Below are 24,557 nucleotides of genomic sequence, written 5' to 3'. Positions count from 1 at the left end.
AAAAAGCTTCTGCTGCTTCACTTTTTATGCTTGTCCACATTAAGGTTAGATATCCAGTAAAGTGTGACCAGATGCTTCTGCTGCTCCTGTGTTCAGTGTCAGAGAGCGGATTTGCTATATTTGCTGTTATAAGTGATTAAAAAGTAGTTTTAATGTGTTTTTAAGTGAGAAAGTCCACCTGAAATCATCATCTGTGCAGGCAGTTAATCCAGATTACCACCCTGACTTCAAATATTATTTCCCTGTCAGAGCTGCTCAGACCTCCGTACGCAGGCGGTGCGCTGTCACTGGGAATTATTTTAAGCTGCAGCCTCTGTCCCGGTCGCCTATTCGCGGTTTCCTGCTACTGTTTGCGGTGGCTGGAAGGCAGAACCACATAATCCAAACTGCAGGCACCAGAATAACAAAATCGAACATACTCTCCCGGCAGGTTTAAACATTTAAAGTTAATTTAGGCGTTAATAAACTGGAGTGATCATAGCGCTCTGCATCAGCAGCTCTGTGTCTGTCTCCCTGCCAGCTCCTAGATCAGCTTCTCTGATTGGTTGATGTGGCGCATCGCGCAGCAAAAGATCAATTTTTCCAATTCCAGCAGCAGCTGCTTCTGGAGCGCATCAGATGCTCAGAAGCTCTTGAGGCGCTGCTTCGGCTGCTCAGACGCGCTGCAGGACCTTTTGATGAGCCTTAATGCGCTTGTAAACCTGCTGCTTCTGCAGCATGCAGTCTGAACGTAGCATAAGAAGTTTACCCAAAATCCAGTAGTGCCTGGTGGATCTTCCATGTTTAAAGGTTTGGTTTGACAACCAATGAAATAACCTTAAAAGCAACTTCCAGATAAATGCCTCACTGCAGAAACTGGTCTAAAAATCAATAAAACATTTAAATGAAGTATATTTGTGCTTAATTTGGGAAGATAAATAAGACGATGTGCTTTTTTTTGCCCTTAAAAATAAGAAAATTAGATTTTAAGTACCTATCATGATGAAATGGAGCTAGCTTTTCTTCTTTTAAAAATAAATGCCATGTTATTTCATTGGTAAATTGCTTGACCTGTTGAAATCAAAGGGAGAAAAAAAAAGTATTTAAAATGGCAAAAACAACTGACTTAAGATTTCAGTTTTCCCATCTTCTTCCAAACCAAGAGGCAAAGATAACTAAACATCAAGCACTTAGAAAGCAGCAGGAAACACGTTAACCAAGGCCAGACGGGTGTGAAATGGGCAACATTTAGGGCAAAAAAACAGACATTAAGGTTTAATATAGAACCACCATACGGTACTTCCCATGATCAGGTTTCCTTCTGGGTTTGTTTCAACCCTCAACAGGTTTGAGTCTAACATGCAAGTCATCACATTTCACAACAGCGCAGAGAGCACAAACGCTCACTGATGCAATCGGTTTGGAGGAGTAATTCATTGGTACAGCCTAGTTTTTAAAACACTGGGTGAAGCGTGTTGAACGCAGCCTCACCCATCCATTAACACCCGCTCTCTGACCCCACCCTGCCTGGATGACTTCTTTTCATCCCTGACATTTCATCATCATACTCTAAACAATCATTTTGATCTCCTATAATGATGAAATACTTCTATCCGTGTTAATCTACAGTGAACTTTTAGTCATGATTCTTTCCTAAAGACTGATTTTTAAAAGTTGTTCAGCGTTTCTGAACAACAGAAAGGTCCAAATGTTTAATCCAGATGTTCTGACATGTAAAGAGAACACAGGCCTGGTTGTCCATGTTTAGATGAAAGAGCTCAGGCTGCAGCAAACGCACTCCTGTCATGCAGAGCTGTTAACTCGCAGCATGGGCACATTTCCTAGAACTGTTACAAAACCTCATGCAACCAACTGGTACAGGAACCCCAGGGCCCATTTGTTGAAGGGTTGAGACATCGCTGTTATAGCTGATTGAACCAAACGGCAGCGGCTCCCAGAGTCACTTCATACCCCCCCCGGGCTCTTGTTCTCCGGACGGCTTCTCTTTAGCTCATTAATATGATCAGAGCCGCGAGCAGAGCTGAAAAGCTCACGTCAGCCGGTTTGGTTTGGTGACGGGCCTCTTCCTGTTCAGAGAAGCTTCTGCACCGAGAGGGAAGAACGCAATATATGGCTGTCAGAGACGCTCGCCTTAAAAGTTTGACCGTTAAACACGATTATCAGCACAAAAAAGAAGAAGCTTTAACTGGACGGGCCCCTGTGCAGAAGGAGAGACGAGGCTAAAGCAGAGTGAGGCTGCCAGGTAGAGGGAAGCTTAGAAAGGCCTGGCAGCAGCTTTGGCAGCTCTGCACGCCACCAAGGAGAATGGAGGATTAGGAAGTTGACTCAGCAGAGCGGCCTTGTGATTCCCATTAACGGAGGCAGAGCTGCAGGCTGGAGCTGGCTCTCTTTCAACTCTGCTCAAAATAAAAAGGCTATTGTTCAAAATCCAGGCAGGATATTACAGTTTGGAGGCCGCACGGTTAAAGCACGGCGTCAGCGTGATGCCTGGAGGAGGCCCAGATGTATCGGTCTGAGGCTGCAGAGCCTAGAGCTGCAGCGCCGGTCCAAAGTTGCTCATCAGATACCGGTTTCCGCCTCCACTCTGGCTCCCATTAAGTCCTCCTCTAATTCATCAAACCAGACCTCACAGGTTCCATCAGTGGGAGAAACTTTAGCTTTCAGAAACAACATTTGATTAAGAGATTCCCGATGCATCGGCAGGTCGACGTTTGTGGCCAAAGCGTTTTTTCTTGTATTGGTATGAGCTAGGGCTGCAACTAACGATTATTTTAAAAATCGATGAATCGGCCGATTATTTTTTCGATTAATCGATGAATCGGACAAAAAAAATGTTTTATATTAACCTCTTTATTCCAAAATAAAAATTTTAGACGGAACAAACAAGCACACAAGTACAGGTTGCTCATTAACTGTACTGGTGCAATATGAAAAATAAATGTTTGTGTAAAAACTACGCAAACTTACATGAGAAATGTAGCTGTACATCCACAAAATAAAGGCTACTTTGTTTCATAAAGCGCAAAAAGAGACAGGCATTTTTGTTTTTTAAAGCCCCTAAGGGGTTCAAACAATAGGTCCCCCCATTTCAACAAATGAGTTTTTTTTAGACTAGAAGAGTTCTGCCTTTTAAGACAGGAAAGTATAGCAGTTAAAGTTGCTGCTTGAGAAAATACTGAACCATAGAGATAAAAATAGCCCTGTGATTCAAATTATAAATTGTATTTGGAATAAAAATGAGAGAACTAGGGGTGCTAAAAAAACACATCCTCCAAAGACAGATATTTACATGGGAATGTGGCATATAATTAATTGACATATTACTGATCTTGCTGGATTTTGTTCTGCTTTACTTCCATAAATTGCAGGATCTTCTTTTCTTTATCTTTGCCAGAAGATTTAAACTTTAAAAGCCTTGCCCTCATAATTTGCAAGTTAATTTATTTATAAAGTAAATATAAACGCTGCTTAAACAAATTTAAATGAAATTAAAAGTAAAATAAGTAGCCAACCTTATCACTGTCTGTAACCTACTAACAAGGTAAGGAAAGCATCAGATGAGCTACCTGAGAAACTAACGTTACGTTTCCCCTCTTTAAAATGAAACAAACATGGTTACTCATCCTGCTGATCAGCTCTCTTCACTGCCATTGAAGGCTCCAACGTGTTTTCTTTTCAGGTGCTGCATCATAACAGTGGTGCTTCCGCGCCATGTTCATTTGTTTTTACAAAAGTTGCATGTTACGACTTTTTTCACTTTACAAAGCGCAGGCTATTTTAATTATTGTGATCAATTTGCGCCGTCAATCCCGGCGCATGCGCGCTTCATTTGCAGTCTGGGCGCTGAGGGTAAACTCCTCACTAAAATCCTGCGGCTCTGACTGCCGTGCTGAGAGGGATTCCTGTGGGAGAGGGAGAAAGGCGTTGGGATGGGGGAGGCGCCCCACGGCAGGCAAAAGCCGCCAGTGACAACGTAAAAAGTCGCCAGATTTGTCGCTAGTCGCTTTTTTGAAAAATAGTCGCTGGAGGGGTCCGAAAAGTCGCTGAGTTGACAACACTGCAACTGCGGCGCTGACTCGCTCCGCCATATTTTTTTTTCTTCCCCTGGATGACGGCGGCGGCGGATGACGCATTAATCGCGCGACACAACTAATCGATGATTAAATTCGTTGCCAACGCTTTTAAAAGTCGATTTTTATCGATTTTATCGATTCGTTGTTGCAGCCCTAGTATGAGCCGATACGTACATGCTTTCACAGATTCATCTCCTCAGATGTCTCAAAGCGACAAATCCGATGATGTTTTACTGAGAGGTGGGAAACTGGAGCAGCAGGAGAGAGGAAAAAAACATGGACTAAACGCTCTGAACACAGTTAGCTGCATCCAACAAAAATTAGCGGAATGGGGGGTAAAAAGCAGAAATTAATGGTGGGGACATTGTCCACACCAGTCCCTTAGAAAATTACGCCTGTGTTCGCAAGCAAGTTTGGTTGTGCCAATACAAAATCTAAGGGTGCAAACTGTGTACATTATAGGAGCAACAACACAGCAAAATGAGAAATCTGCACCGTGAATCAGACCATCTGCACCGTTTCCATTTCCACTTACTTATAAAACCAGCTAAAATGACATGAAATATCTGCAGAACTTCTCATCAAATCGCTCAATTCATCGTCAGAATGAGGACAGAATCCTGACCACTGAAACAATCCTCTGCTGCAGGCGGCCAAGTCAGGATAACGAACTAACATTTCCTTTCCTGTTTCAACTTATAATTAGGAGGGGAGGAAAAATTAGCATTCTGCACATCCAGTATAGGAGTGCGGTGCTGCTGCAGACACAGGCTGTCTGTTGTTGGTGCTGCAGAGCTGTAACTCGGCACCCTCACCTCCAGCTTCTGCTTATTTTTGAGCTGTAAGAATAAACACTGATTGCTGGGAATACTAGAGCTGCTAAGTGACAGCGGACGGGTCCAGGACGCCGTGGCCACAGGATGTCTGAAAATACACGAGGCTGACCACATAGGGAGCGCACTGAAAGAGCTCTACACCGTTAGAGGCCCGAGCCGTTGACTTTAGCCGTCCAGGAAGTGTGGGATGAATTCAGCTACTGTGGCGGCATGTTTTCCCAGCCTCGACGAACTGTACACAGCTGTTAGAGAATGTCAACAGCTGGGGTTTTAGGGGAGCTGATGCACTGCGGCCTTAAGGTCCAGGGTGGATTCCACGGTAATCTGCTGGAAACCCCAAAAGTAACTAAAACCAGAGATGTCTGAGAGGGATGCAGATGGTCTAAAGTTCCCAGATGACAGCTTTTCTGCAAGAAATTTGCTTTTTTTTTTGCAGAAATGTAGAGCAGGAGTCTCAGACTGAAAATGATGCTCAGGTAACTCCAATTCCCTCCACTTCAACAGTTTGCACCTTTTTTAAAGCATCTCATTGAGGTCTGAGTTAAATGCACCAAAAGCTGTCCTGAAATTCTAACTTCAGTATCAAAACTGGGTGAAAATAACGGCTTCTTCATGGTGTTGTAACAACAAAGCAGTTTGATTACAACAGAACAGTGAGAAAGCCACAGTGAACAGCAGAAACCACCAAACGTTGATAAGTATCAGGCTCCGTTTCTGAGTCAACACCAACAGACAAGACCATGTATTCTGCTCCTGCCAAAGCGTTTCCACTCCAACTTATACCTTTTAATCCTGTGAGGTATGACCTCAAATCAATAACCCCATAGATCTTAGACTGAGACAGATTTTATTTTGTTATTTTGTACACACAAGTGTATACAAAAATAAATTTTGTTAAGTACAGCTCTATAGACTTTTTAATTTATAAAGTGCAGACTTGATAAAGGTAAGCAGCACTGATAAAAACACTGTAATAAAAAAAAAACCCTGTGGTGAAAAACAGTGATGTGAACATATGACTGTATAATTAAGAGCAGATTATACTTCTGCATCCGCACACATCAAATGGCGCTTGCATCAACCGGTTTGGTTGGTATGCTTCTGCACCGTCGCTCTGGAATTTCTAGGGACGCACAGCAGTTTCCCGCCAAAGCACAAGGGAGGAGGGCCTATTCGAGAACTTGCGAGAACTTCGCTTCGGCAGAGATCTTGGCATCTTTATATAATTTGTCTGAGGCATCGTACAAGTGAAAGTACTTCCGAACCTCCTCGTTTAACCTTTTGTCGTAGTTGTCCATTGCAGTTGTTCCTCGGTTTTTAAAAATGGCGCACCCCGGCACCGAATCGAGAAGGACGACCACAAAGACAGCCGGAAAGGCATACCAAGGACCAATCACAGCTGCTTTTTATTTGTGCACTTCCACTTGAGGTCTGCGTGGGTTTGCGAGTGTTTGACACATAGTCAGGATTTTTTTGAGGTTTGCGACGACGGTTGCAGAACCTCTGTGGGGGGGGGGCCGTGGTCGCGCACAGAGACAGATTTGACGGTTGCAGAGGCTATGCGTCACAAGCATAAATTGGCCTTTACATTTCCAACATTGCGGGGGTTTTTTTATTTTATATAACCAATTTCATATAACATTTAGCAGTCTAATGGCAGTGGGGAAGAAACTGTTCAGGAATCTGACAGTTTTACCTCGATAACGATAATGATACGCCTCCTACCAGAAATAAAGGCATGTCAAGGAAATGCAACTGAAATATGTATAATCTACTTATTACATAAATCACATTAGATATTACTTTCAATTAAATGTTAACGTCTTGTAACCATTCAAGTTTAAACATTCAACAAAGTCTCATTGAACAAGAGGAAAATGCTTTGTCTCTTGTAAACATTTTTACTTAAAGGTAATGGAGCCTTTTGAACTCAACAGCATGGCTGTGCTTTAGGTGGTGGAAGAGGTTAAAAGTGTAAAGGTTGTAGGGTTGTCACGATACTAAACTTTTCAACTCGATATCGATACTAAGTAAAATATTCGATACCATTTTCGATACCGCAAGAATAAAAACAAAGACTCTAAAATTTAACAGAAATATTTTCATTACTAAAAATATAGAAGAAATAAATAAAAAAACAATAAGAATATTATTTTGAGGTTGTTTGCTGTGCACAATATTAAGCAAGCTTGATAAAAAAACGTACAAAATTAAAATGAAGTGTTCCTTCTAGGGCTGCAACAACGAATCGATAAAATCGATAAAAATCGACTTTTAAAAGCGTTGGCAACGAATTTCATCATCGATTAGTTGTGTCGCGCGATTAATGCATCATCCGCCGCCGCCATCACATCCACTTGACTGAAACGGGGAAAAAACAAAATACAGCAGAGCGAGCCAGCGGCGCAGGTGCAGTGTTGCCAACTCAGCGACTTTTCAGACCCCTCCAGCGACTATTTTTCAAAAAAGCGACTAGCGACAAATCTAGCGACTTTTTACGGTGTCACTGGCGGCTTTTGGAGACTCTTACGTGAAAGCATGTATCGTTCATACTCTGCCGTGGGGCGCCTCCCCCATCCCAACCCCGTTCTCCCGCTCCCGCAGGAGTCCCTCTCAGCGCTGCAGTCAGAGCCGCAGGATTTTTACCCTCAGCGCCCAGACTGCAAATGAAGCGCGCATGCGCCGGGATTGACGGCGCAAATTGATCACAATAATTAAAATAGCCTGCGCTTTGTAAAGCGAAAAAAGTCGTAACATGCAACTTTTGTAAAAACAAATTAACATGGCGCGGAAGCACCACTGTTATGTTGCAGCACCTGAAAAGAAAACACGTTGGAGCCTTCAATGGCAGTGAAGAGAGCTGATCAGCAGGATGAGTAACCCTGTTTGTTTCATTTTAAAGTGGGGAAACGTAACGTTAGTTTCTCAGGTAGCTCATCTGATGCTTTCCTTAGCTTGTTAGTAGGTTACAGACAGTGATAAGGTTGGCTACTTATTTTACTTTTAATTTCATTTGAATTAGCTTAAGCAGCGTTTATATTTACTTTATAAATAAATTAACTTGCAAATTATGAGGGCAAGGCTTTTAAATCTTCTGGCAAAGATAAAGTAAAGAAGATCCTGCAATTTATGGAAGTAAAGCAGAATAAAATCCAGCAAGATCAGTAATATGTCAATTAATTATATGCCACATTCCCATGTAAATATCTGTCTTTGGAGGACGTGTTTTTTAGCACCCCTTTTTCTCTCATTTTTATTCCAAATACAATTTATAATTTGAATCACAGGGCTATTTTTACCTCTATGGTTAAGTATTTTCTCAAGTAGCAACTTTATACTTTCCTGTCTGAAAAGGCAGAACTCTTCTAGTCTAAAAAAAACCTCATTTGTTGAAATGGGGGGGCCTATTGTTTGAACCCCTTAGGGGCTTTTAAAAACAAAAATGTCTTTTTTTTGCACTTTATTAAACAAAGTACCCTATATTTTGTGGATGTACAGCTACATTTCTCATGTAAGTTTGCGTAGTTTTAACACAAACATGTATTTTTTATATTGCACCAGTACAGTTAATGAGCAACCTGTACTTGTGTGCTTGTTTGTTCTGTCTAAAATGTTTATTTTGGAATAAAGAGGTTAATATAAAAAATATTTTTGTCCGATTCATCGATTAACCGAAAAAATAATCGGCCGATTCATCGATTTTTAAAATAATCGTTAGTTGCAGCCCTAGTTCCTTCCTTAGCTATGTTTTGCAGACATAACAATGACACTAACCAAACCAGTTAAGAAACAAAAATCATTCTCAGCAGCTGCACCTGTTACAAAAAAAGTCTGAAACTGAAAAATGCACAGAATTATTCAATCACACAGTGTTCAGAAAGTGCATTTTCCACTATTCTGCACTTTAGATGGCTGTATCGATACTTTTCAAAATGAGTATTGTATCCGGATACAATGTTTCAGTATCGATACTTTTTTGAGTATCGATACTTTTGACAACCCTAAAAGGTTGATTTATGCGCAGAAACGAGCTCGTCTGGGTGTGTATCTCAAGTATGCCTCCGAAACTTCGGGAGACACTCTGGTGCACCTCTCCAAAATTGCAGGTGACCGCAGACAGTGCCGCAGACAGGAGACTTCTAATTGGTCAAATCTACATCCGCTCTACACTATGCTCATTTCCTGTTTGGTACCTTACCAGCTTGTTTTGTTTGTATGACCGCCATTGTGGAACAGCTAGAAGAGTGAGGTGCGAGAGAGGGTGGGGAACATTTTTCCACCTGGATCCCCGTTCTTTTTCGTCCTCATGTCCCTCCATTGTCACACAAACTTGCCCACACTTCCTTACCGCCTCGGCTGTATCTAGACCCACAGCTAGTTCCTGATTGTCCTTCTTGCGTTGTGGCGTGGAATAACTTAGCACAGACCACGGTTCAATACTGGGCATAAATCAAAAATATCTGCGACCAGTTCACTGCGACATACGGCTGCGGGGAGTATAACCGGCCCTTTAGTTTAGGTAGTCCCGACAGTCAGTTTTCAGAGAAACTTTGCATGTCTTGTTCTCTGGCTTAATATCTATGGCGTAACTCTGGTGTCATTGAACTGAGAGTGCATTGAGAACAATGAGCATCGTTTAAACCCGCACAACTTCGCTCAAAACCGGTCTGCTGCATCATCTGCTTCTGCTTTCATCTCTGCTCTCGCTCGGCGCCACAGGATTAGGTGATGTAATTTCACTTGTTAGACGCTTCTTCACTGGGCTCATTTACCATTGTCTTTGATTACGCTTCTGACTGAATCAGTGGAGTCACCTTATTTCCCACATGCTGCCGTGTCTTCAATGGGAAGGAAATACCAGCCACCCTTGCGCACAGGAAAAACGGCAGAACTAAGTTACCAACATGGGAAAAATTGCCACTGTTTATCGTAGTGAATGAAAGTAATGCTAAAAATACAGTTTATTGCACAGGCCTGCAATCAGGCTTTCTTCATCATCAGGCAGGCATTTGCTTCATTTTGCATTTCCACTGCTGCAGGAGCAGAGGGCCGTTGGTTTGGCTGTTTTAGAGGAATTACTGCTATGACACACTTTCTCATTGCAGGTTTTAGAAGCTGAAAATAGGTGGAGGTGAAGAGGTAAATGCCTGAGGGGAGTATGTTTTGTTCGGGGCATAGACCTATTCTAAAAGTTTGACAGGAAGTCCAATAGCTCTCCTTTATATGTCTGAATTAACATCTTTAGATTAAAAAATTAAAGGTTTGTTTTTCTATTTTGAACACATCCGGTTTTCACCTTAGTTCACCAAGTATAGCACAGACTCAGATCTTTAGGTATGTTCCTGCGGTGCGCTCCTCTGATACGTGAATATGATACTAATTCTGCTTTGTTAATTTTTTTGGGAGCTGCAGATTAAGTTTGCATATTCAAACGTCAAAAGAAAAACAACATTTTCCCTGAAGAAAAACTAAAGGATCAAGCCTCCCCCTCACGCTGAGGCGGCCAGAGAGGAGCAGCTTAAACACACAGAGAGGAAGAGCATGTTGAGGCATTGCTCATGGGAGTGTGGGTGGATGAGTATCTGGGAACGGGCTACCATGAGCCACTCTGTTTGATCTAAACACTGCCACCATGAAAGCTGAAACACTGAACACAAAAACATCAAATCCACCCTTTAAGGCAGCAATAACAATAATAATCTGGCAAACTTCACTGACTGGGGGATTATGTTATATGCCGGTGAACAGATCTGAACAATAAGGTCACATGTTTCACTTATAACTGGCACTTAAGGTGACTTTTACATGGATTTCTTAGACTTGAGGTGTTAATGTGAGTCATGTCTGAATTGCACCACCTTAGCAGTCCAATCTCTCTGCTTTGTTGCACTTTTACAGCCTGAACCCATTTTATATTCACAATGAAAAAACAGCTTTACTGCTAAGAAGTACAGCTCAGTTCTTTTAAAACCATAAATGACATATTTAACTTAATAGCTAAAGCAGTTAAAACACTATTAAATCATTTAAAGTTGGAGTTTTCCATCACTTCTTTGTGAATGGAGTATTTTACACCAAACAGGATCAAAGTAAACCTCTTTAACTACACTAAGGCTGAAACAATTGATCAGATTAATCATGTTTAATCGATTATTGAAATAATCGTCCACTAATATTGTAATTTATTAATTGTTAACAGCATGGAGACTCTAAAACAGGCCTTTAGCTGACAGAGCAACACACTTAAAGGAGTAACATTACCAAAATATCAGCTCTGCACCTACGTTTATAGATGTTGGAGATTGGCCTATTTTTCAGTGTAGTCCTGTTTCTCTGACCGTGACTGAGTGGATGTGCTCTCTTTCTTCCTCTGACATGGCAGCTGGCTCAGAGCTCGCCTGCCTGGCTGTGAGTTTCCTGGACGGGGCCGCCTTTTACAGCTGCTTTCTGTATCTCTGCTTCTGTCTCCTTGAACCCCAGTCGGCCTCGGCAGATGGCCGCTCACACTGAGCCTGGTTCTGCTGGAGGTTTGTTCCTGTTAAAAAGGGAGTTTTTCCTCTCCACTGTCGCTACAAGCATGCTTAGTGTGAGGGATTGCCTTCAAGTCAATGAGTCGATGCAATCAACTGGTTTTCCTTAGATAGAAAACTTTGAATCAGTTTCACTGGATGATCTGGTGAACTGTAAAGTGCTTTGACATGGCATGTGTTGTGAATTGGCGCTATAGAAATAAATTGAAAACAAAAACAAACAAACTGTAAAACATATATATATAAATATTTTTGCTTTAGGATAAAAGCTGTGTTTTCATCTGTCAATATGTTCTATGCAGAACTCCTCAACTGGAAAAGTTTTAGTTTCACCTGGTTTAATTTTGTAAAAGGTCTCCTTTAAGGCACCTTCAGCTAGTTGATTTATTAATCGAGAAAATAATCAACAGATTAATTGGTTTGCAAAATAAGCGTTAGTCGCAGCCCTAAACTACAACCTGTCCCATGATTCCGGGTACGACTCCCTGAGTATGTGTGGGTTCTCTCCGGGTACACCGGATTTCTCCCACAGTCCAAACACATGACTGCTACGTTAATTGGCTTCTCTAAATTCTCCTTAGGTGTGTGTGTGTGTGTGTGTGTGTGTGAATGGTTGTTTGTTCTGTTTGTCTCTATGTTGCCCTGCGAGGGACTGGCCCACTGCTTCACTGAGCAGCCGTCAATAGAGTCAAAACAACAACAGCTAAAAATAATAAAATCTTCTTGGAAAAAGTGTCAAAGCGCTTTAAGGCATCATCCAAAAAATGGTGAATAAAGTTTTATTCCTCCTGAGGAAAGCCGTCTAGACACCTAATGAAGGTGCTACTGCATGATTTACAGCCTGATGCTTTGCAGGGAATGCAATTTCAACAACGCAGGTGACGTTGTTAGCTTGAAGGTCGGCGAACCTCGTGCCAGAACTCCAACACTTTCTGTTGTCGTGTCAGAATTATCTCCCTGGGAACAAATTGTTAAATTAAATTTCCATAAAAGGCGCCGGGTGCTAAGAGGCGGCAGACACAACGACACGCTGTGGGAATTCTGCAGCTTTTTTCCTCCATGCTACTGTAAGAAGTGGTTTGCCGCCTGGAGTGCAGCCTTATAGGAAAAGTAGAAGTCATTGCTCACACGTTGCAGTTATTTTCCCCAGTAATGAGCTCATCTGTTCGGCCCATTAGCACAAGAACAAACTACTTCACCGTAAGTGGGCGGAAGTAAATATTAGCTTAGGAGATAAGAATGGAGCAAGTAAATAAGAAGAGATAAGGAATGGGGCTGTATGATTCCAGATTTTTAATGCTTTCCAGCTCTGTTTGCCTGACCCCTCCACACTTATCTTTTTTCATGGTTTCTGCCAGAGTTTTCTCTAAATCTTGCTCTTAGTGTCATGCAATAGTCAAAGGGTCCAACGTTATGAAAATATGTCTGCCAGGAAACATTTACAGAGCTGTTATAAAAGTACATGTCTCTTTTCAGTTCAGTATAAAATTTTTAATTCTTTAGTTAATCTTAAATGTTTCTGTTGTAAAATAATAAATTTTAAAAACAGACCTAGATAATCTTAATAAAACCAAAATTTACACTCTGGAACGGACATATCTAGGGGTTTGGGATCCCAGTGAGCCACAGTGAGAGGTGTTACCCTATAAATGGAGAAAGAAAAAAGAGGAAAACTCTGCCACTAGGTGGCAGAAGAGCTCAAAATAACATGTGAATGACCATGAATGACCAAACTATTTTAGCTAGGAGGGAAAAACGACGGCCGACCAAAAAAAAAAAGCATGAATCCATCTCACTTCTGCCTGAAAAGTTCTGCAAAGTTCAGGGAAATATTGCGTGGCCTGGTTAGTGGAACATGTTGGAACGCGCAATGATGTTACATTTTAGCACTAGCTCAGAAAACAAGATGATCGTAATAAACATAAAATAGTGGTAGTGGTGTGATGGTCTGGGAATATTTGCCACATGCATGAAATTCTAATGGTGTGATCAAACTTAGTAAAAAGATCATGGTTTCAGAGTATTCAGAGCATGCATGAATCTGTGTGCTAGCTGCAACTTGCTCCTCCCTTCTGTGTGGTTGCAAACCCACTTTAAGCCTTTTACGCCACTTAAAGGGCTAAAGGGATAAATGTAGCAATTTAATTTTGTTAAATGTATGAGCAAAATTGAGTGCCATTGCGATTTAAAACTTGCACTTTGTTAAATTGTGATTATATTACAAGTGCAATAAATTACCCAGTTCTAATGTTAACAATTAACAACTGTACACAAAACGCACAGCTAAAGCTATGGAAAAGAATGCTCTGTTCCGTTTGAACATCATTCCTCTGATGATGTCATAAGGGGAAATAAGCTATCTGAGTGGTCTGTAGCAACCTATCAGTAAGCTCAGTGGCTTTATTATATAAAGTATTGTTCCGTCCTCCCAGCCACAGGGATTCGGTACTTTAGTCTTCCACTTCAAACTGATAAATTACTACACATCTCAGACATTCCCTGATGGCCATTTGACCAGCTCAGTCCATCTGGTCTCACTGATGCATGATGCTAAAGTCTGTTCAGTCTATGACGGCATAAACTTCACCTTGAAGTAATATAACAGTTCGATCCCCACAGCCTCTACTCTGGGCCCTTAATCCCACACTGCTCCACAGGCGTCACGCAATGGCAGCCCACTGCCCCCCAAGGGGATGGGTCAAACTGCAGAGAATGAATTTCCCAACTGTGGGACAATTAAGGGGTTTACATTAAACCGCCGGCTGAGACAAAAACTGTCCGTTTTGAAAGGGAGACATTTTCATACCAGGTATACTGAGAAACCGAAGCGTGTCTATTCAGAACCAGCGCATCAGTACCACAACAACTTCCACAGTCTACAAGAAAATCCAAAAGGAGAAATCAAAATCATGCGATCCTGACCTCGAGTTTAAAACCCATTTGAGTTAAGCAGCAGAAACCAGAGCAAACCAGTATGTCCTCCTTAATAAAGGCTTAGAGTGGCCTAGTCAAAGTCCAGATCCACAAAAGTTTATATGAATTTCAAAAATGAACTCAAATTGTTCGCAATCATAGGTCCAGGTCCTCTAAAATTCACATAACTACAACTAAAACAACTAAATAGTGAGTGAAAAGAAAAGCCTCCTACCTCATAGGACCAGACGCACTGGACCTTGGCGAACCGCCTCACACAGCGGCCCACCTCCACGTCCTCATGGGTGGTGTACATCTCCTGCAAACATTCCCGGATGTGGGGCACCATCCTCCGGAGCACCTCGCGGCTCATGATGACGCCCGGACCGCCCATGCAGAAGTTCTCCCCAGGCTCTAGCGCCAGCTTCCCGAGTTCATCGCGGGCCCCCATCCCCGTCTGACCCAGAAAAATGGCCTCGCTGCTGTTGAGGCTTCGCAGAAAGCTCTCCAGCTTGTCGCTCTTGATGTAGACGTCATCGTCCGCCCTCATGAACCACTCGTACTTGTCCAGGTAGTGGTCGTGCATGTACTTCAGCATCATGAAGGACTTCTTCTGAGGCGGATAGGAGTCGTCCACATTCCTCAGAGCCACGATCGGGATGGGAATCGAGGTGTCTGAGCCTTCGCTGGAGAAGAATTCAACCCTGCCTGGGATCGTTTGGGCCCATGTTCTGTTAACAATAAAACAAAGATAGAAGCGAGGTGAAGCAGAGCTCAGATAGCAGAGATGGGCTCAGGTTTAATGTGGAGTTGAAGGAGAGTTCAGAGCAGAGAAACCAGCCCTGTTTATTACATCCATGTTCTTAAATTATATGAATCAGATCCTGAGGCTAAGTGATGTGTAGACAAGAAACCAGAACCTACGCTTTTTGTTTTAGCAGCTAAAGCAGCAGCTCTGGGAGAAAGGAGGTTCATCTAAAGGCTGTTTGTGACCACATTCCTGTGGCGCCAGCAGTAGCAGCAGCTTAATTAGATCCTCCTCAGGGTGCTGAGATGCTGTGACTGAGTGGCCTCCTTTTTATCAAACTTTCATTAGCCTATTAATTCTTAATAAGCAGCCAGGTGCTGCAGGAATTTACATATTTTCTGAACTTCAGGGGTTTGGATCTGTTGCTCCGTTTGTTACAGACGGACAACAACAGCAACTTTATATCACATCTTTGTTTTTATTTATAAACTAATGTCAGTCCAATAACAGTGGACTCATTTGGTTTTGTTGATTTTGTGCAGACATGAGCTTTATGTCGACCTTAAAAATCAAATCTGATTTTTTCCCCCAACCAAATCCCGTTTTTCCTTTTTTTTAATTCTCTTATGTTTTTAATAAAAAAAATATCAAAAAAAGACAAATGACACCCATTACTTTCTAAACCTAGTTTTTCTTTCAATGGTGACTTTAATTTAAAGGGCAACTACATTAAGGCTGAGAGAAAAAAAAGGTTTTAGAAGGAACTTTTTTTCTTAGATTTTTTTCATAGTTTTATATTCTTTTTTTTACTCACTTTGTTTTTACAGACTCTATTACTTTTTTTTTCCTTCCACGTTATTCTTTTTCAGAGTTCTTTTGAATTTTGCTTAAATGTTTCTATAAATGATAAATTATGATTATTTTCAACCAGTGTATAAATATCAAACCTATAAACTGATATCATCTTATAAACTTTCTTTTCATAGTTAAGGCCAATTTATGCTTCTGATGCATAGCCTCTGCAGTCGTCAAATCTGTCTCAGTGTTCAGAAAAATCCTGACAACGCGTCCGACGGTCGCAAACCCGCGCAAACATCAAGCGGAAGTGCGCAGATAAAAAGCAGCTGTGATTGGTCCTTGGTACGCCTTTCCGGCCGTCTGTGTGGTCGTCATTCTCGATTCGGTGCCGGGGCGCCCCATTTTTAAAAACCGAGGAAAAACTAGAATGGACAACTATGACGAAAGGTTAATTGAGGAGGTTCGGAAGTACAACCATTTATATGATGCCTCAGACAAATAATATAAATAAATATTTCCTTTTCAATGTCTAGCAACTCTAGATCCATCTCAGTGACCGTGATATATTGCAGATGCGCCATTGTTGTTTTGGAGGATAAACACTCCCGGCTGCGCCGCCGAGGTTCTTGTGACCATCCGCCAAGGTTCTCGTTAGTTCTCAAATAGGCTCCACCTTGCACTTTGGCGGTAAACTGCTGTGCGTACTAGGGCATTTTGTACCGATGCATCAATCCAACAGCCGACGATCCGATGCATCGACACGTCCGCAAGAGTATCGATTCAGGTTTATTTTTTTCCTCCGGTCTATTTTTATCCATTTGCTCCCGGACGTAATTCTTCCTCCTGTGCTGCGGTGGCACTAAACCTATTTTGCCCTCCTACCTCGCTTCCTGGTTATAATCTTACAGCAGTATGTTGCAGTGAGCTTGACACAGACATTTTTAAATTATGCTCAATATTGAAGCGTGGTCTGTGCTACACGCTGTGGGTGTAGATACAGCCGAGGCGATGAGGAAGTGGGGGCGAGTTTAGTCCGAAGACGGAGGGACATGAGGGCCAAAAAGAGCGGAGATCCAGGTGGAAAAAGGGTCCTAGCGTTCTCGCGCACCTCGCACTTCTAGCGGGTCAAACTTCACGAGATGTTTTCTGCAATTTCGGTCATAAAAACAAACCAAGCCGGCCCCCTGTCTGCGGCACTGTCTGCTGTCAGCTACAATTTGGGAGAGGTGCAGCAGAGCGTCTGTGGAGGGGGCGGGACGTCTGGAGCCGAGGTATTTCATTGCACACATTGCAATGATTTTGTGCAGTATTTTTTGATGCAACTTTTCTACTTCTGTTATTTGCTGTTGTTTCTAAAAAAAAATGCATAACGATATTACAACTTTCATTGATTTATTTCAAATTTGAAACTTTGTTTAGCCTGTAAGGTGTAAAAAAAAAAAAAAAAAGAACAAATTAATCGAATCGTATCGTGATGTATTCTTGATTATCGAAAATAATCGAATCGTTGGGTCAAGAGATCGATACTGAATCGAATCGCCATGATGGATGTGATTTACACAGTGCGTCCATAGAAATTACAGAGGGACGGTGCAGAAGCATACCAGCAAAACTGATTCACGACCAGACGCAAGCGACATTTGATGTGTGCAGTTACAGAAGTCTAATACGCCCTTTACATGGAGCTTTATTGTTCAAAAACACAAGAAAACACATTTACACATACCCAGTTTTTGATGCTTCAGTTTCTTATGCCATATAAAACAGATTTATTATTTTATTTACGGATTCTGACCGTGGTGCTGTCTAGGCCGAGTGTCTGAGCTGCATGAGAAGGCAGCACAGCAGGAAGGCATCCTGACAGTTTATATCTTCAGCGTTGTTTATTGACCCTCAGATCTACTCAGCCAGGCGTGGAAGTAGTGATGTTAGATGTTTGTTTGGACAGACCAACATTCAGATTTCTACTCCCTTGTTCAGTTAGTGGGTTTCATCACATGTAACAGACCCTGACTGCACTAAGATAAGCAGAAAAAGTTATGCTTAACATGTTTAATTAAGCAGATTAATGTGTTTTTCATTCTATCCACAACGTGTATGAAACGAGACAGAGAAAAAGAGGAAGAGAAAAAAAATGAAATTTGAAAAAATAAAAACGGAGAAAATAGAAGAAAATGGGGAAGGCTTGGCTCTTCCTGCAGAATCTATGCTAAGATTTTATCCGAGGAGCAAACAGGGAGCCTACTGACAACAGCGGGTCAAAGGTGAGGCCCTGAGTCCACCGGAGGCGGTGTTTAATCACGTTGGCCGTTTGTGGTTCTTTGCATTTTATATAATCCCATAGCCAGTCTGGCAGCTAGCCAACTGGTGCTTTCCTTAATTAACTTTAAGCCACACTTTAAAATGCCGCTGCACAAACATTAAACCGCCGCACGTTCTTCTTCGTTGGTATTTGTGGCATTGAACTGGGAAATCGGAAATGCAAAACGTGACCGATTCCGGCAGATTTGAAAGGAATCCATTGATTATCAATACCCAAAGCAAATTTTAAAGACTTTATTCTTTTCATATTGCATGTTTCAGATCACTTTCTCTTCATTTCTGGGGGCGGGATTTCCTCTGGAGAGAGAAGCAAAGACACATTCCTATTGGTCTGCTGGGTGTTAGCAAAACCATTTTTTATTGGTCAAAAGCGAGAGTGTGTATCTCGAAAATGCAATATGAAATTCAATTCATTAAAAAAAAAACTTTGAAAAACAAATTTGAATGAAAATAAAAACTTGCATAATGGCAAAGTTACTCCTAAAACCTTTGTTGATTAATAAATTCATTTTTTTTGCTACAATCATGGAACAAAATCCACTCCATATTAAGCGTGATTGCAAAACAATAAATTTTCACAACGGACAATGAAAATATAACAAAATAATTGTCACCGGTAAACTAGTTGATCAGTTATGAGGAGAGACTGAAGAACAAACAGTGATGAATTGATGTCACTCTGGTGGAAAAAACAATTTTCCAAAAGTGTAATCTTCATTGACCCTTCAGACGGCAAGTTAGCATTTTCAATCACCGGCACATCCCTCATAAATGGAGTCAAATCTGATGCACCAATGAGGCTGCTACATGGCTGTGCATCTTATTTTGGCATTTGACCAACTAGATGAGCCCTTGAATGATATATTACCTACTGGAAATTAAGCTGGAAAAAAAAGTTAACAAGTCAAGAAAAAAAAGCTAAAAAGCTAATTGAAAAGTTAAAAAGTCAATAAGCCTAGTTAACAATTATATTTAGGTTTATAAACTAAAAACTGTAAGTGCCAGTATCTGCATTAATGCCTCTAAGGTTATGCTGGACCAAACCAGATGTGTTTGCTTCACTCTAAGTGTTTTTCCATGAATTTCTTATAGAAGCACTTTTTATTATTTTTCTTAACTTATTCGGGCAAGTTGGCGTTTCTTGTTATTACATTGACATTAAATTTCACCATCAAAATATCCAGATTTTTTGAATGTTACAAAGGTAATAGAGGTGTAAATCACACCCATCATTGCGATTCGATTCAGTATCAATTTCCTGACCCAACGATTGGATTATTTTCGATACTCAAGAAAACATCTTGATACGATTCGATAAATTGGTTACTTTTTTCTTTTTTTTTTTTACCTTACAGGCTAGACAATGGTTCAAATTTGAAATAAATAAATGACAGCTATAATATCGTTATGCATTTTATTTTAGAAACAACAGCAAATAACTGAAGTAGCAAAGTTATACTCCACCTAAGCCTATGAAAACCTCATTCACTGAAAAATAATCACACCTCTGTTTTATAGATTCTGAAAGGCTTTGCATCAAAAAATACTGCAAGCGGAAAGTAGTGGCTAAAGGAAGCGAGGTAGGAGGGCAAAATAGGTTTAGCGCCACCGCAGCACGGGAGTCAGAATTATGTCCAGGACCAAATGGATAAAAATAGACCGCTAAAAATCGATACTCTTGCAGACGCCTCGATGCATTGGATCGTCAGCTATTGGATTGATGCATCGATACAAAACGATTATTATTTACACCCCTAAAAGGTAATAAGTTCTTGTCCTGGATTCCAATAACACTATTGGCTTGAAAGTTTGATTTTCAAACTATTTCCCTGAGAGCCCTATAAAGGATTAACAGTAAATTGGTTAATTGATTAAATTGAATCAATTGATCTCCCACCTCTAAACTCTCCCATTCCAACAGGGTTTTTCCTCAGGGTATTTGGGGGGTTTTGCTGCCTTCACCACCTCATTCAATTATATTTCTCCTCTGGAATCAAATTAAAATTGCACGTGTGAATCACTCCAGCAGAAATTGCTCTAGTCTAATTCAACATGATCTAAATTTATCAGAAGCCCAAAGAAAGCATCCAGATTCCTGGCCATAAAATGGTTAACCAGAAGGAGCATTGTTCCCCATAAAGGATTCAGCATTAGTAGCTGTTCATGTCGCTCAAATATGGTTTAAAACAACTCCTAATTTCTAAGCTGTCTAAAAGTGGAAATACATTAGTGTCTTATTTATAAATAATCCTAAAATATATTCTTTTAAATTGAAAATAGAAATTCCCTTTAAGATTATCAGAGTAAACTATTTTACCTCTTAAAAGTCAAGTTTGGATTCTTATTAATGTTTATATGCTTTGCTGGTGAAGGTTCTCAGTCATCCAGGTCATGATCATTCCCAAAAAAAGAAAATTAAAACAATCCACTGGACTTTGTTTCCAAGTTTGACATTTAACTTCCCATCCAGGAAGCTTTTTCAATTCAAAATGTCAGGAATGGGGCTGAGTTCCAGGTTTCATACAGTAGCCCAACAAAGCCTTGTTTTTGTTCTGAAAACATGCAAATTGGAACAGACTGAGACGAAGATGGTCCCTAAAATTTGTAAGTTTCCAAACCAATTTCTCATACTCATGCATTATTCCGAGGGTGTCTTTCCCAAAATGGACTGCAATGTGCTGGTGTCTGTTCCAATATGCATGTTTTCAAAACAAAAACAAGCCTTTGTTGGGCCACTGTAAAAACCTCCAACTCATTTCTGACATTTTAAATTGAAAAAAAAAAAGTCCTCAAACTTGGAAACAAAGTCCAATGGATTGTTTTGGATTTTCTTTTTTTCTTTATACGGTTATGTATAGATTGGACTCTCTCTGTTAAACAGAGGTTTTAAAACATAAAAACTATAAAGAAATCGTTTTATTCCTTTAGGTGAATTTATAAAACTGCTACTTCAGCCAACATCTTCCTAGTTTGGGTTTGAATTCTTCAGGATTTTAAATGCCTTAATAAATGAGTGAGGTGCTGGGAGGTGGTGGGCTGAAGCAGACCCTCCTTTCTTCCAGACTGGAGGCTCAGCAGGAGTTTAGATGGTTCTGACATTTAAAGAGCCTTTCTGGCCGCGTGCAGCCATCATCATCACCATCCTCAGTAGTGTGCGCGTACCTGTGCGCGGCCACGGCCCGGCTGTTCAGGTACTTCTGGGCCGTCATCACACCGACGAAGAGGAAATTCTTGGAGCCGGTGTCCGGCTGGTCGGTGGTGGGGGAGCCGTTGGCCGGCTGCCCCCACAGGACCCCCCCGTGTTCCTTCCTCAGACCCCCGTTGAGCCCGCAGGCGGCGGGGTTGGCTTTGCGCTTGTGTCCGGCTCTCTTCAGCTCGGTGGCTCTGGGTAAGATGAGCCTGGAAGCCAGCGTGAAGCCGACCACCAGCCCCAGCAGGACGCTGAACCAGGCTCTGCGGCTTCGCCCTGCCATCCCCCCCATATGAAACTTCACCAGCGGCGGCTTTAAAAAAAAAAAATAAAAATGCGAGAGATAAAATTCAGGGACTTGAAAGACGGCCGTTAGAGCCGCGGCTCGCGCTCCGTCTGAAGAGCAGAAAGGCGCTTTTCTTCTAGATGCCCACGTAGCATCGCAGCAGGCTGCTTCAAGCCGCTACCCGGAGCCCAGGGTTCCGCTGCTCCGTCCCTCCCACCGAGCGAGCAGCACCGTCCGCCGCGGGGCCAGTCACCGCTGAGCCGCACCGGGAGCGGGGTTCATGGCAGCTGAGAGCGGAGGGTCCCGTCCGGTTCGTCCCCCACGCACAATCCAGGTCTGACGATCCAGGCTGGCTGCTGATCTCGAAGGGTTTAACGCTGGGTTTGACCCTAGAGCCTTTCCGTAGAGATGTTCTGACTGGCCGACTACGTAGCGACACGTTTTACCGGAAATCTTTTTTAACCCTTTATAGGGCACTACGGTAGAGATTACTGCAAAAATAACAAAGGTTAACTGATTTTTACATTTTATTTTAGTTTAATATGAGAAAAAGTCAGAATTCTGACTTTAATCTCAGAATTCTGACTGGATTCCATTTTTGTATGGCTCTTTCTATGTTTGATTTGAATGTTTGTTGATATTAATCCCCTGCTATTTGTTTTACTTTGTATTTTTCAATTGTAATTACTCTTCATCTGTTCATACACGCGTTTACCATCCTATCTGAAAGTATTTTTTATGTAAATATAAATGGCTTAATAAAAAATAAACTAAAAAAATACTTTTTAACCATTGCAGTGTCTGCAGCTTACATCTAATGCGGACATGCTTGAGTGTAAATTATTTTTTATTTATTATTTTTGAAAATCTAAGCAAAACCCCGCAGTATTATTATTAAAGTGTCGATTGACGTTCGGAGTAGGACTGGAAAGTCGAGCAAATCGTATCTATTTGGGTTTTAGTTCAAATGCTTTCATTGAATTATTAAAGTTGTGTTTATATTATTTTTATTTCCCTTTTTCTTTCCCATAATGTCAGAAAATCTAACGAAACAGAAACAGAACTGCACGGCGTATCTTTGGCGCCATCTAGTGGTTAAACCCAGTTGCGCATTCAGGCTTTGGTTTTGCAAATGTGCATTCAAGGAACTGACACAAATCTTGTGTGTTGTGGTTTTAGCCTTTTTAGATCATCTTACTTATTTTGGTGATAAAAAATTTGAAATATTCCACATGTTTTGATCTGTAAATTTGTTCTCACAGGATGCTAATCAGCTTTTAGGTTAAATCCTGACTCTGTGACCCATTCCTGTCCTGCAGATAGCTTCTCATATGTTCTTTGCTTCTGTTCTTCCACCTGCTTTCTAAAAAACTGACCAGGTTCCCTTTTTTTGACTACATATTCAAAAGCATTTTGTTTTCTATCAAATTGCATAATCTTTGTGACACAAGGCTCCAACATTTCTTGGGTAAACAGCTATAGGATAAAATGTTGAACCTGCTCCCTTCATGGCAGTAATTTCTTGGATGAGATGGACTGGATCACTGTGCTTTACTGCTGGCACTACAATGAATATTTCTTCTTCCATTCACCACAGAAATGGACTTTTTGCAATCCTACCCATCACTGCATGAAAAGTGAGATTTTCGTCCCCGTAAACTCCCGCAAATCTCCCTGATTTTCGTCAGTTTCCGACAATTTGCAACCCGTGCTTGTCTGCGTTTGTCGTGCCACAAATTGTCAGAAACGTACCATGACGTATGTGGAGAGCGATCAGCTGTACTAATGGCCCTAATTAGCATATGAATGCAGCAAACCCGCGCGGCTGGCCAGGTCTGGCTTGAATAACCTACTCAGTATTGGCTGAAACCACTGTTCTCAAACAAGCGATATATATATATATATATATATATATATATATATATATATATATATATATATATATATATATATATATATATATATATATATATATATATATATATATATTTACATATATATATATATTTACATATATATTTATTCATTCATATGCTGTGTATTTATGTTATCCTACACTACTACACAATTATTAGGAAGCTGTTTTATGTTTAATGGAGCTTATGTTTTTATATTAATAATATAAGAAAAAAAATTGTGGTTATTTGGCAGATTCATTTACAAAAGTACGGATTTTTTGAACAACATTAAATCCAAAGATTTTGACCATGGTACGGCTGATTTATTTGTTGTGGTCTCTTGTTATTTACACACAACACTAAACGGTGATAGCCGACGTGAGTTTTGAGTTTGCAAAGCTTTCTCTTAAGTGGAAAATCAATGCGCATCTACACAGCACAGCGTTCACAGACCAGTGAGATGCGTTCGCTGCGCGTCAGACAGCTATGGTGCATTCAGGAGCATTGGAACATTTTAAACTTACAAGAATGAGGCATAAAACAGAACTGTATTTTACTGAACTTTATTGTATTTTTTTTTTTTTTTTGTTTATGGACATTGCTAGCTTTTTATTCTAAAAAAATCTATAATATTACAGCAGCAATTTATCAAAGTTTTTCAAAATCCTGTTTAAAAGCTCCAAATGGGGCTTCAGATCATATGAAGCGACAATTGCACTGTCATTATTTTACAGGGCAGAATTTGCATTTGCTGATCCTTGTACTTAATTACTGATGAATATACAGGAATCCAGACGTACAAGTGTCAACTCCTGTGAGATAGCAGGGGATGCAGTTTTTGGCAAGGACCTGCCACAAAATGCATCCTCAATGTTTTTAACCTAAGAATTGTCCCACACACATGAAATTCACACTGGTACCTCAGCACACATGTGGAAGCATGTAGTAATTGTTACATCAGCT

The 24,557-nt window shown here is 41.0% G+C and overlaps 1 protein-coding gene across 1 annotated transcript in view; it reads right to left on the bottom strand.

Annotated features, from left to right (window-relative positions):
* chsy1 (chondroitin sulfate synthase 1) overlaps nucleotides 1-22,102 on the bottom strand; it is a 54,248-nt gene extending 32,146 nt beyond the window's left edge. Inside the window, exons 1-2 of the mRNA XM_038306833.1 lie at nucleotides 21,383-22,102; nucleotides 14,588-15,083 (exon numbers count right to left, since the gene is read on the bottom strand). Of these exons, the coding sequence (XP_038162761.1) occupies nucleotides 14,588-15,083; nucleotides 21,383-21,702 (816 nt within the window). The 5' untranslated portion in view covers nucleotides 21,703-22,102. The remainder of the gene's footprint in view (nucleotides 1-14,587; nucleotides 15,084-21,382) is intronic.
* Nucleotides 22,103-24,557: the final 2,455 nt, after the last annotated feature.

The sequence above is a fragment of the Cyprinodon tularosa genome, unplaced genomic scaffold, assembly GCF_016077235.1.
Source record: "Cyprinodon tularosa strain WSP-4 unplaced genomic scaffold, ASM1607723v1 ctg593, whole genome shotgun sequence".
NCBI classification, from domain to species: Eukaryota; Metazoa; Chordata; class Actinopteri; order Cyprinodontiformes; family Cyprinodontidae; genus Cyprinodon; species Cyprinodon tularosa.
Note: the sequence above shows the minus strand (reverse complement) of the source record. Positions and strands in the feature narration are given on the sequence as shown.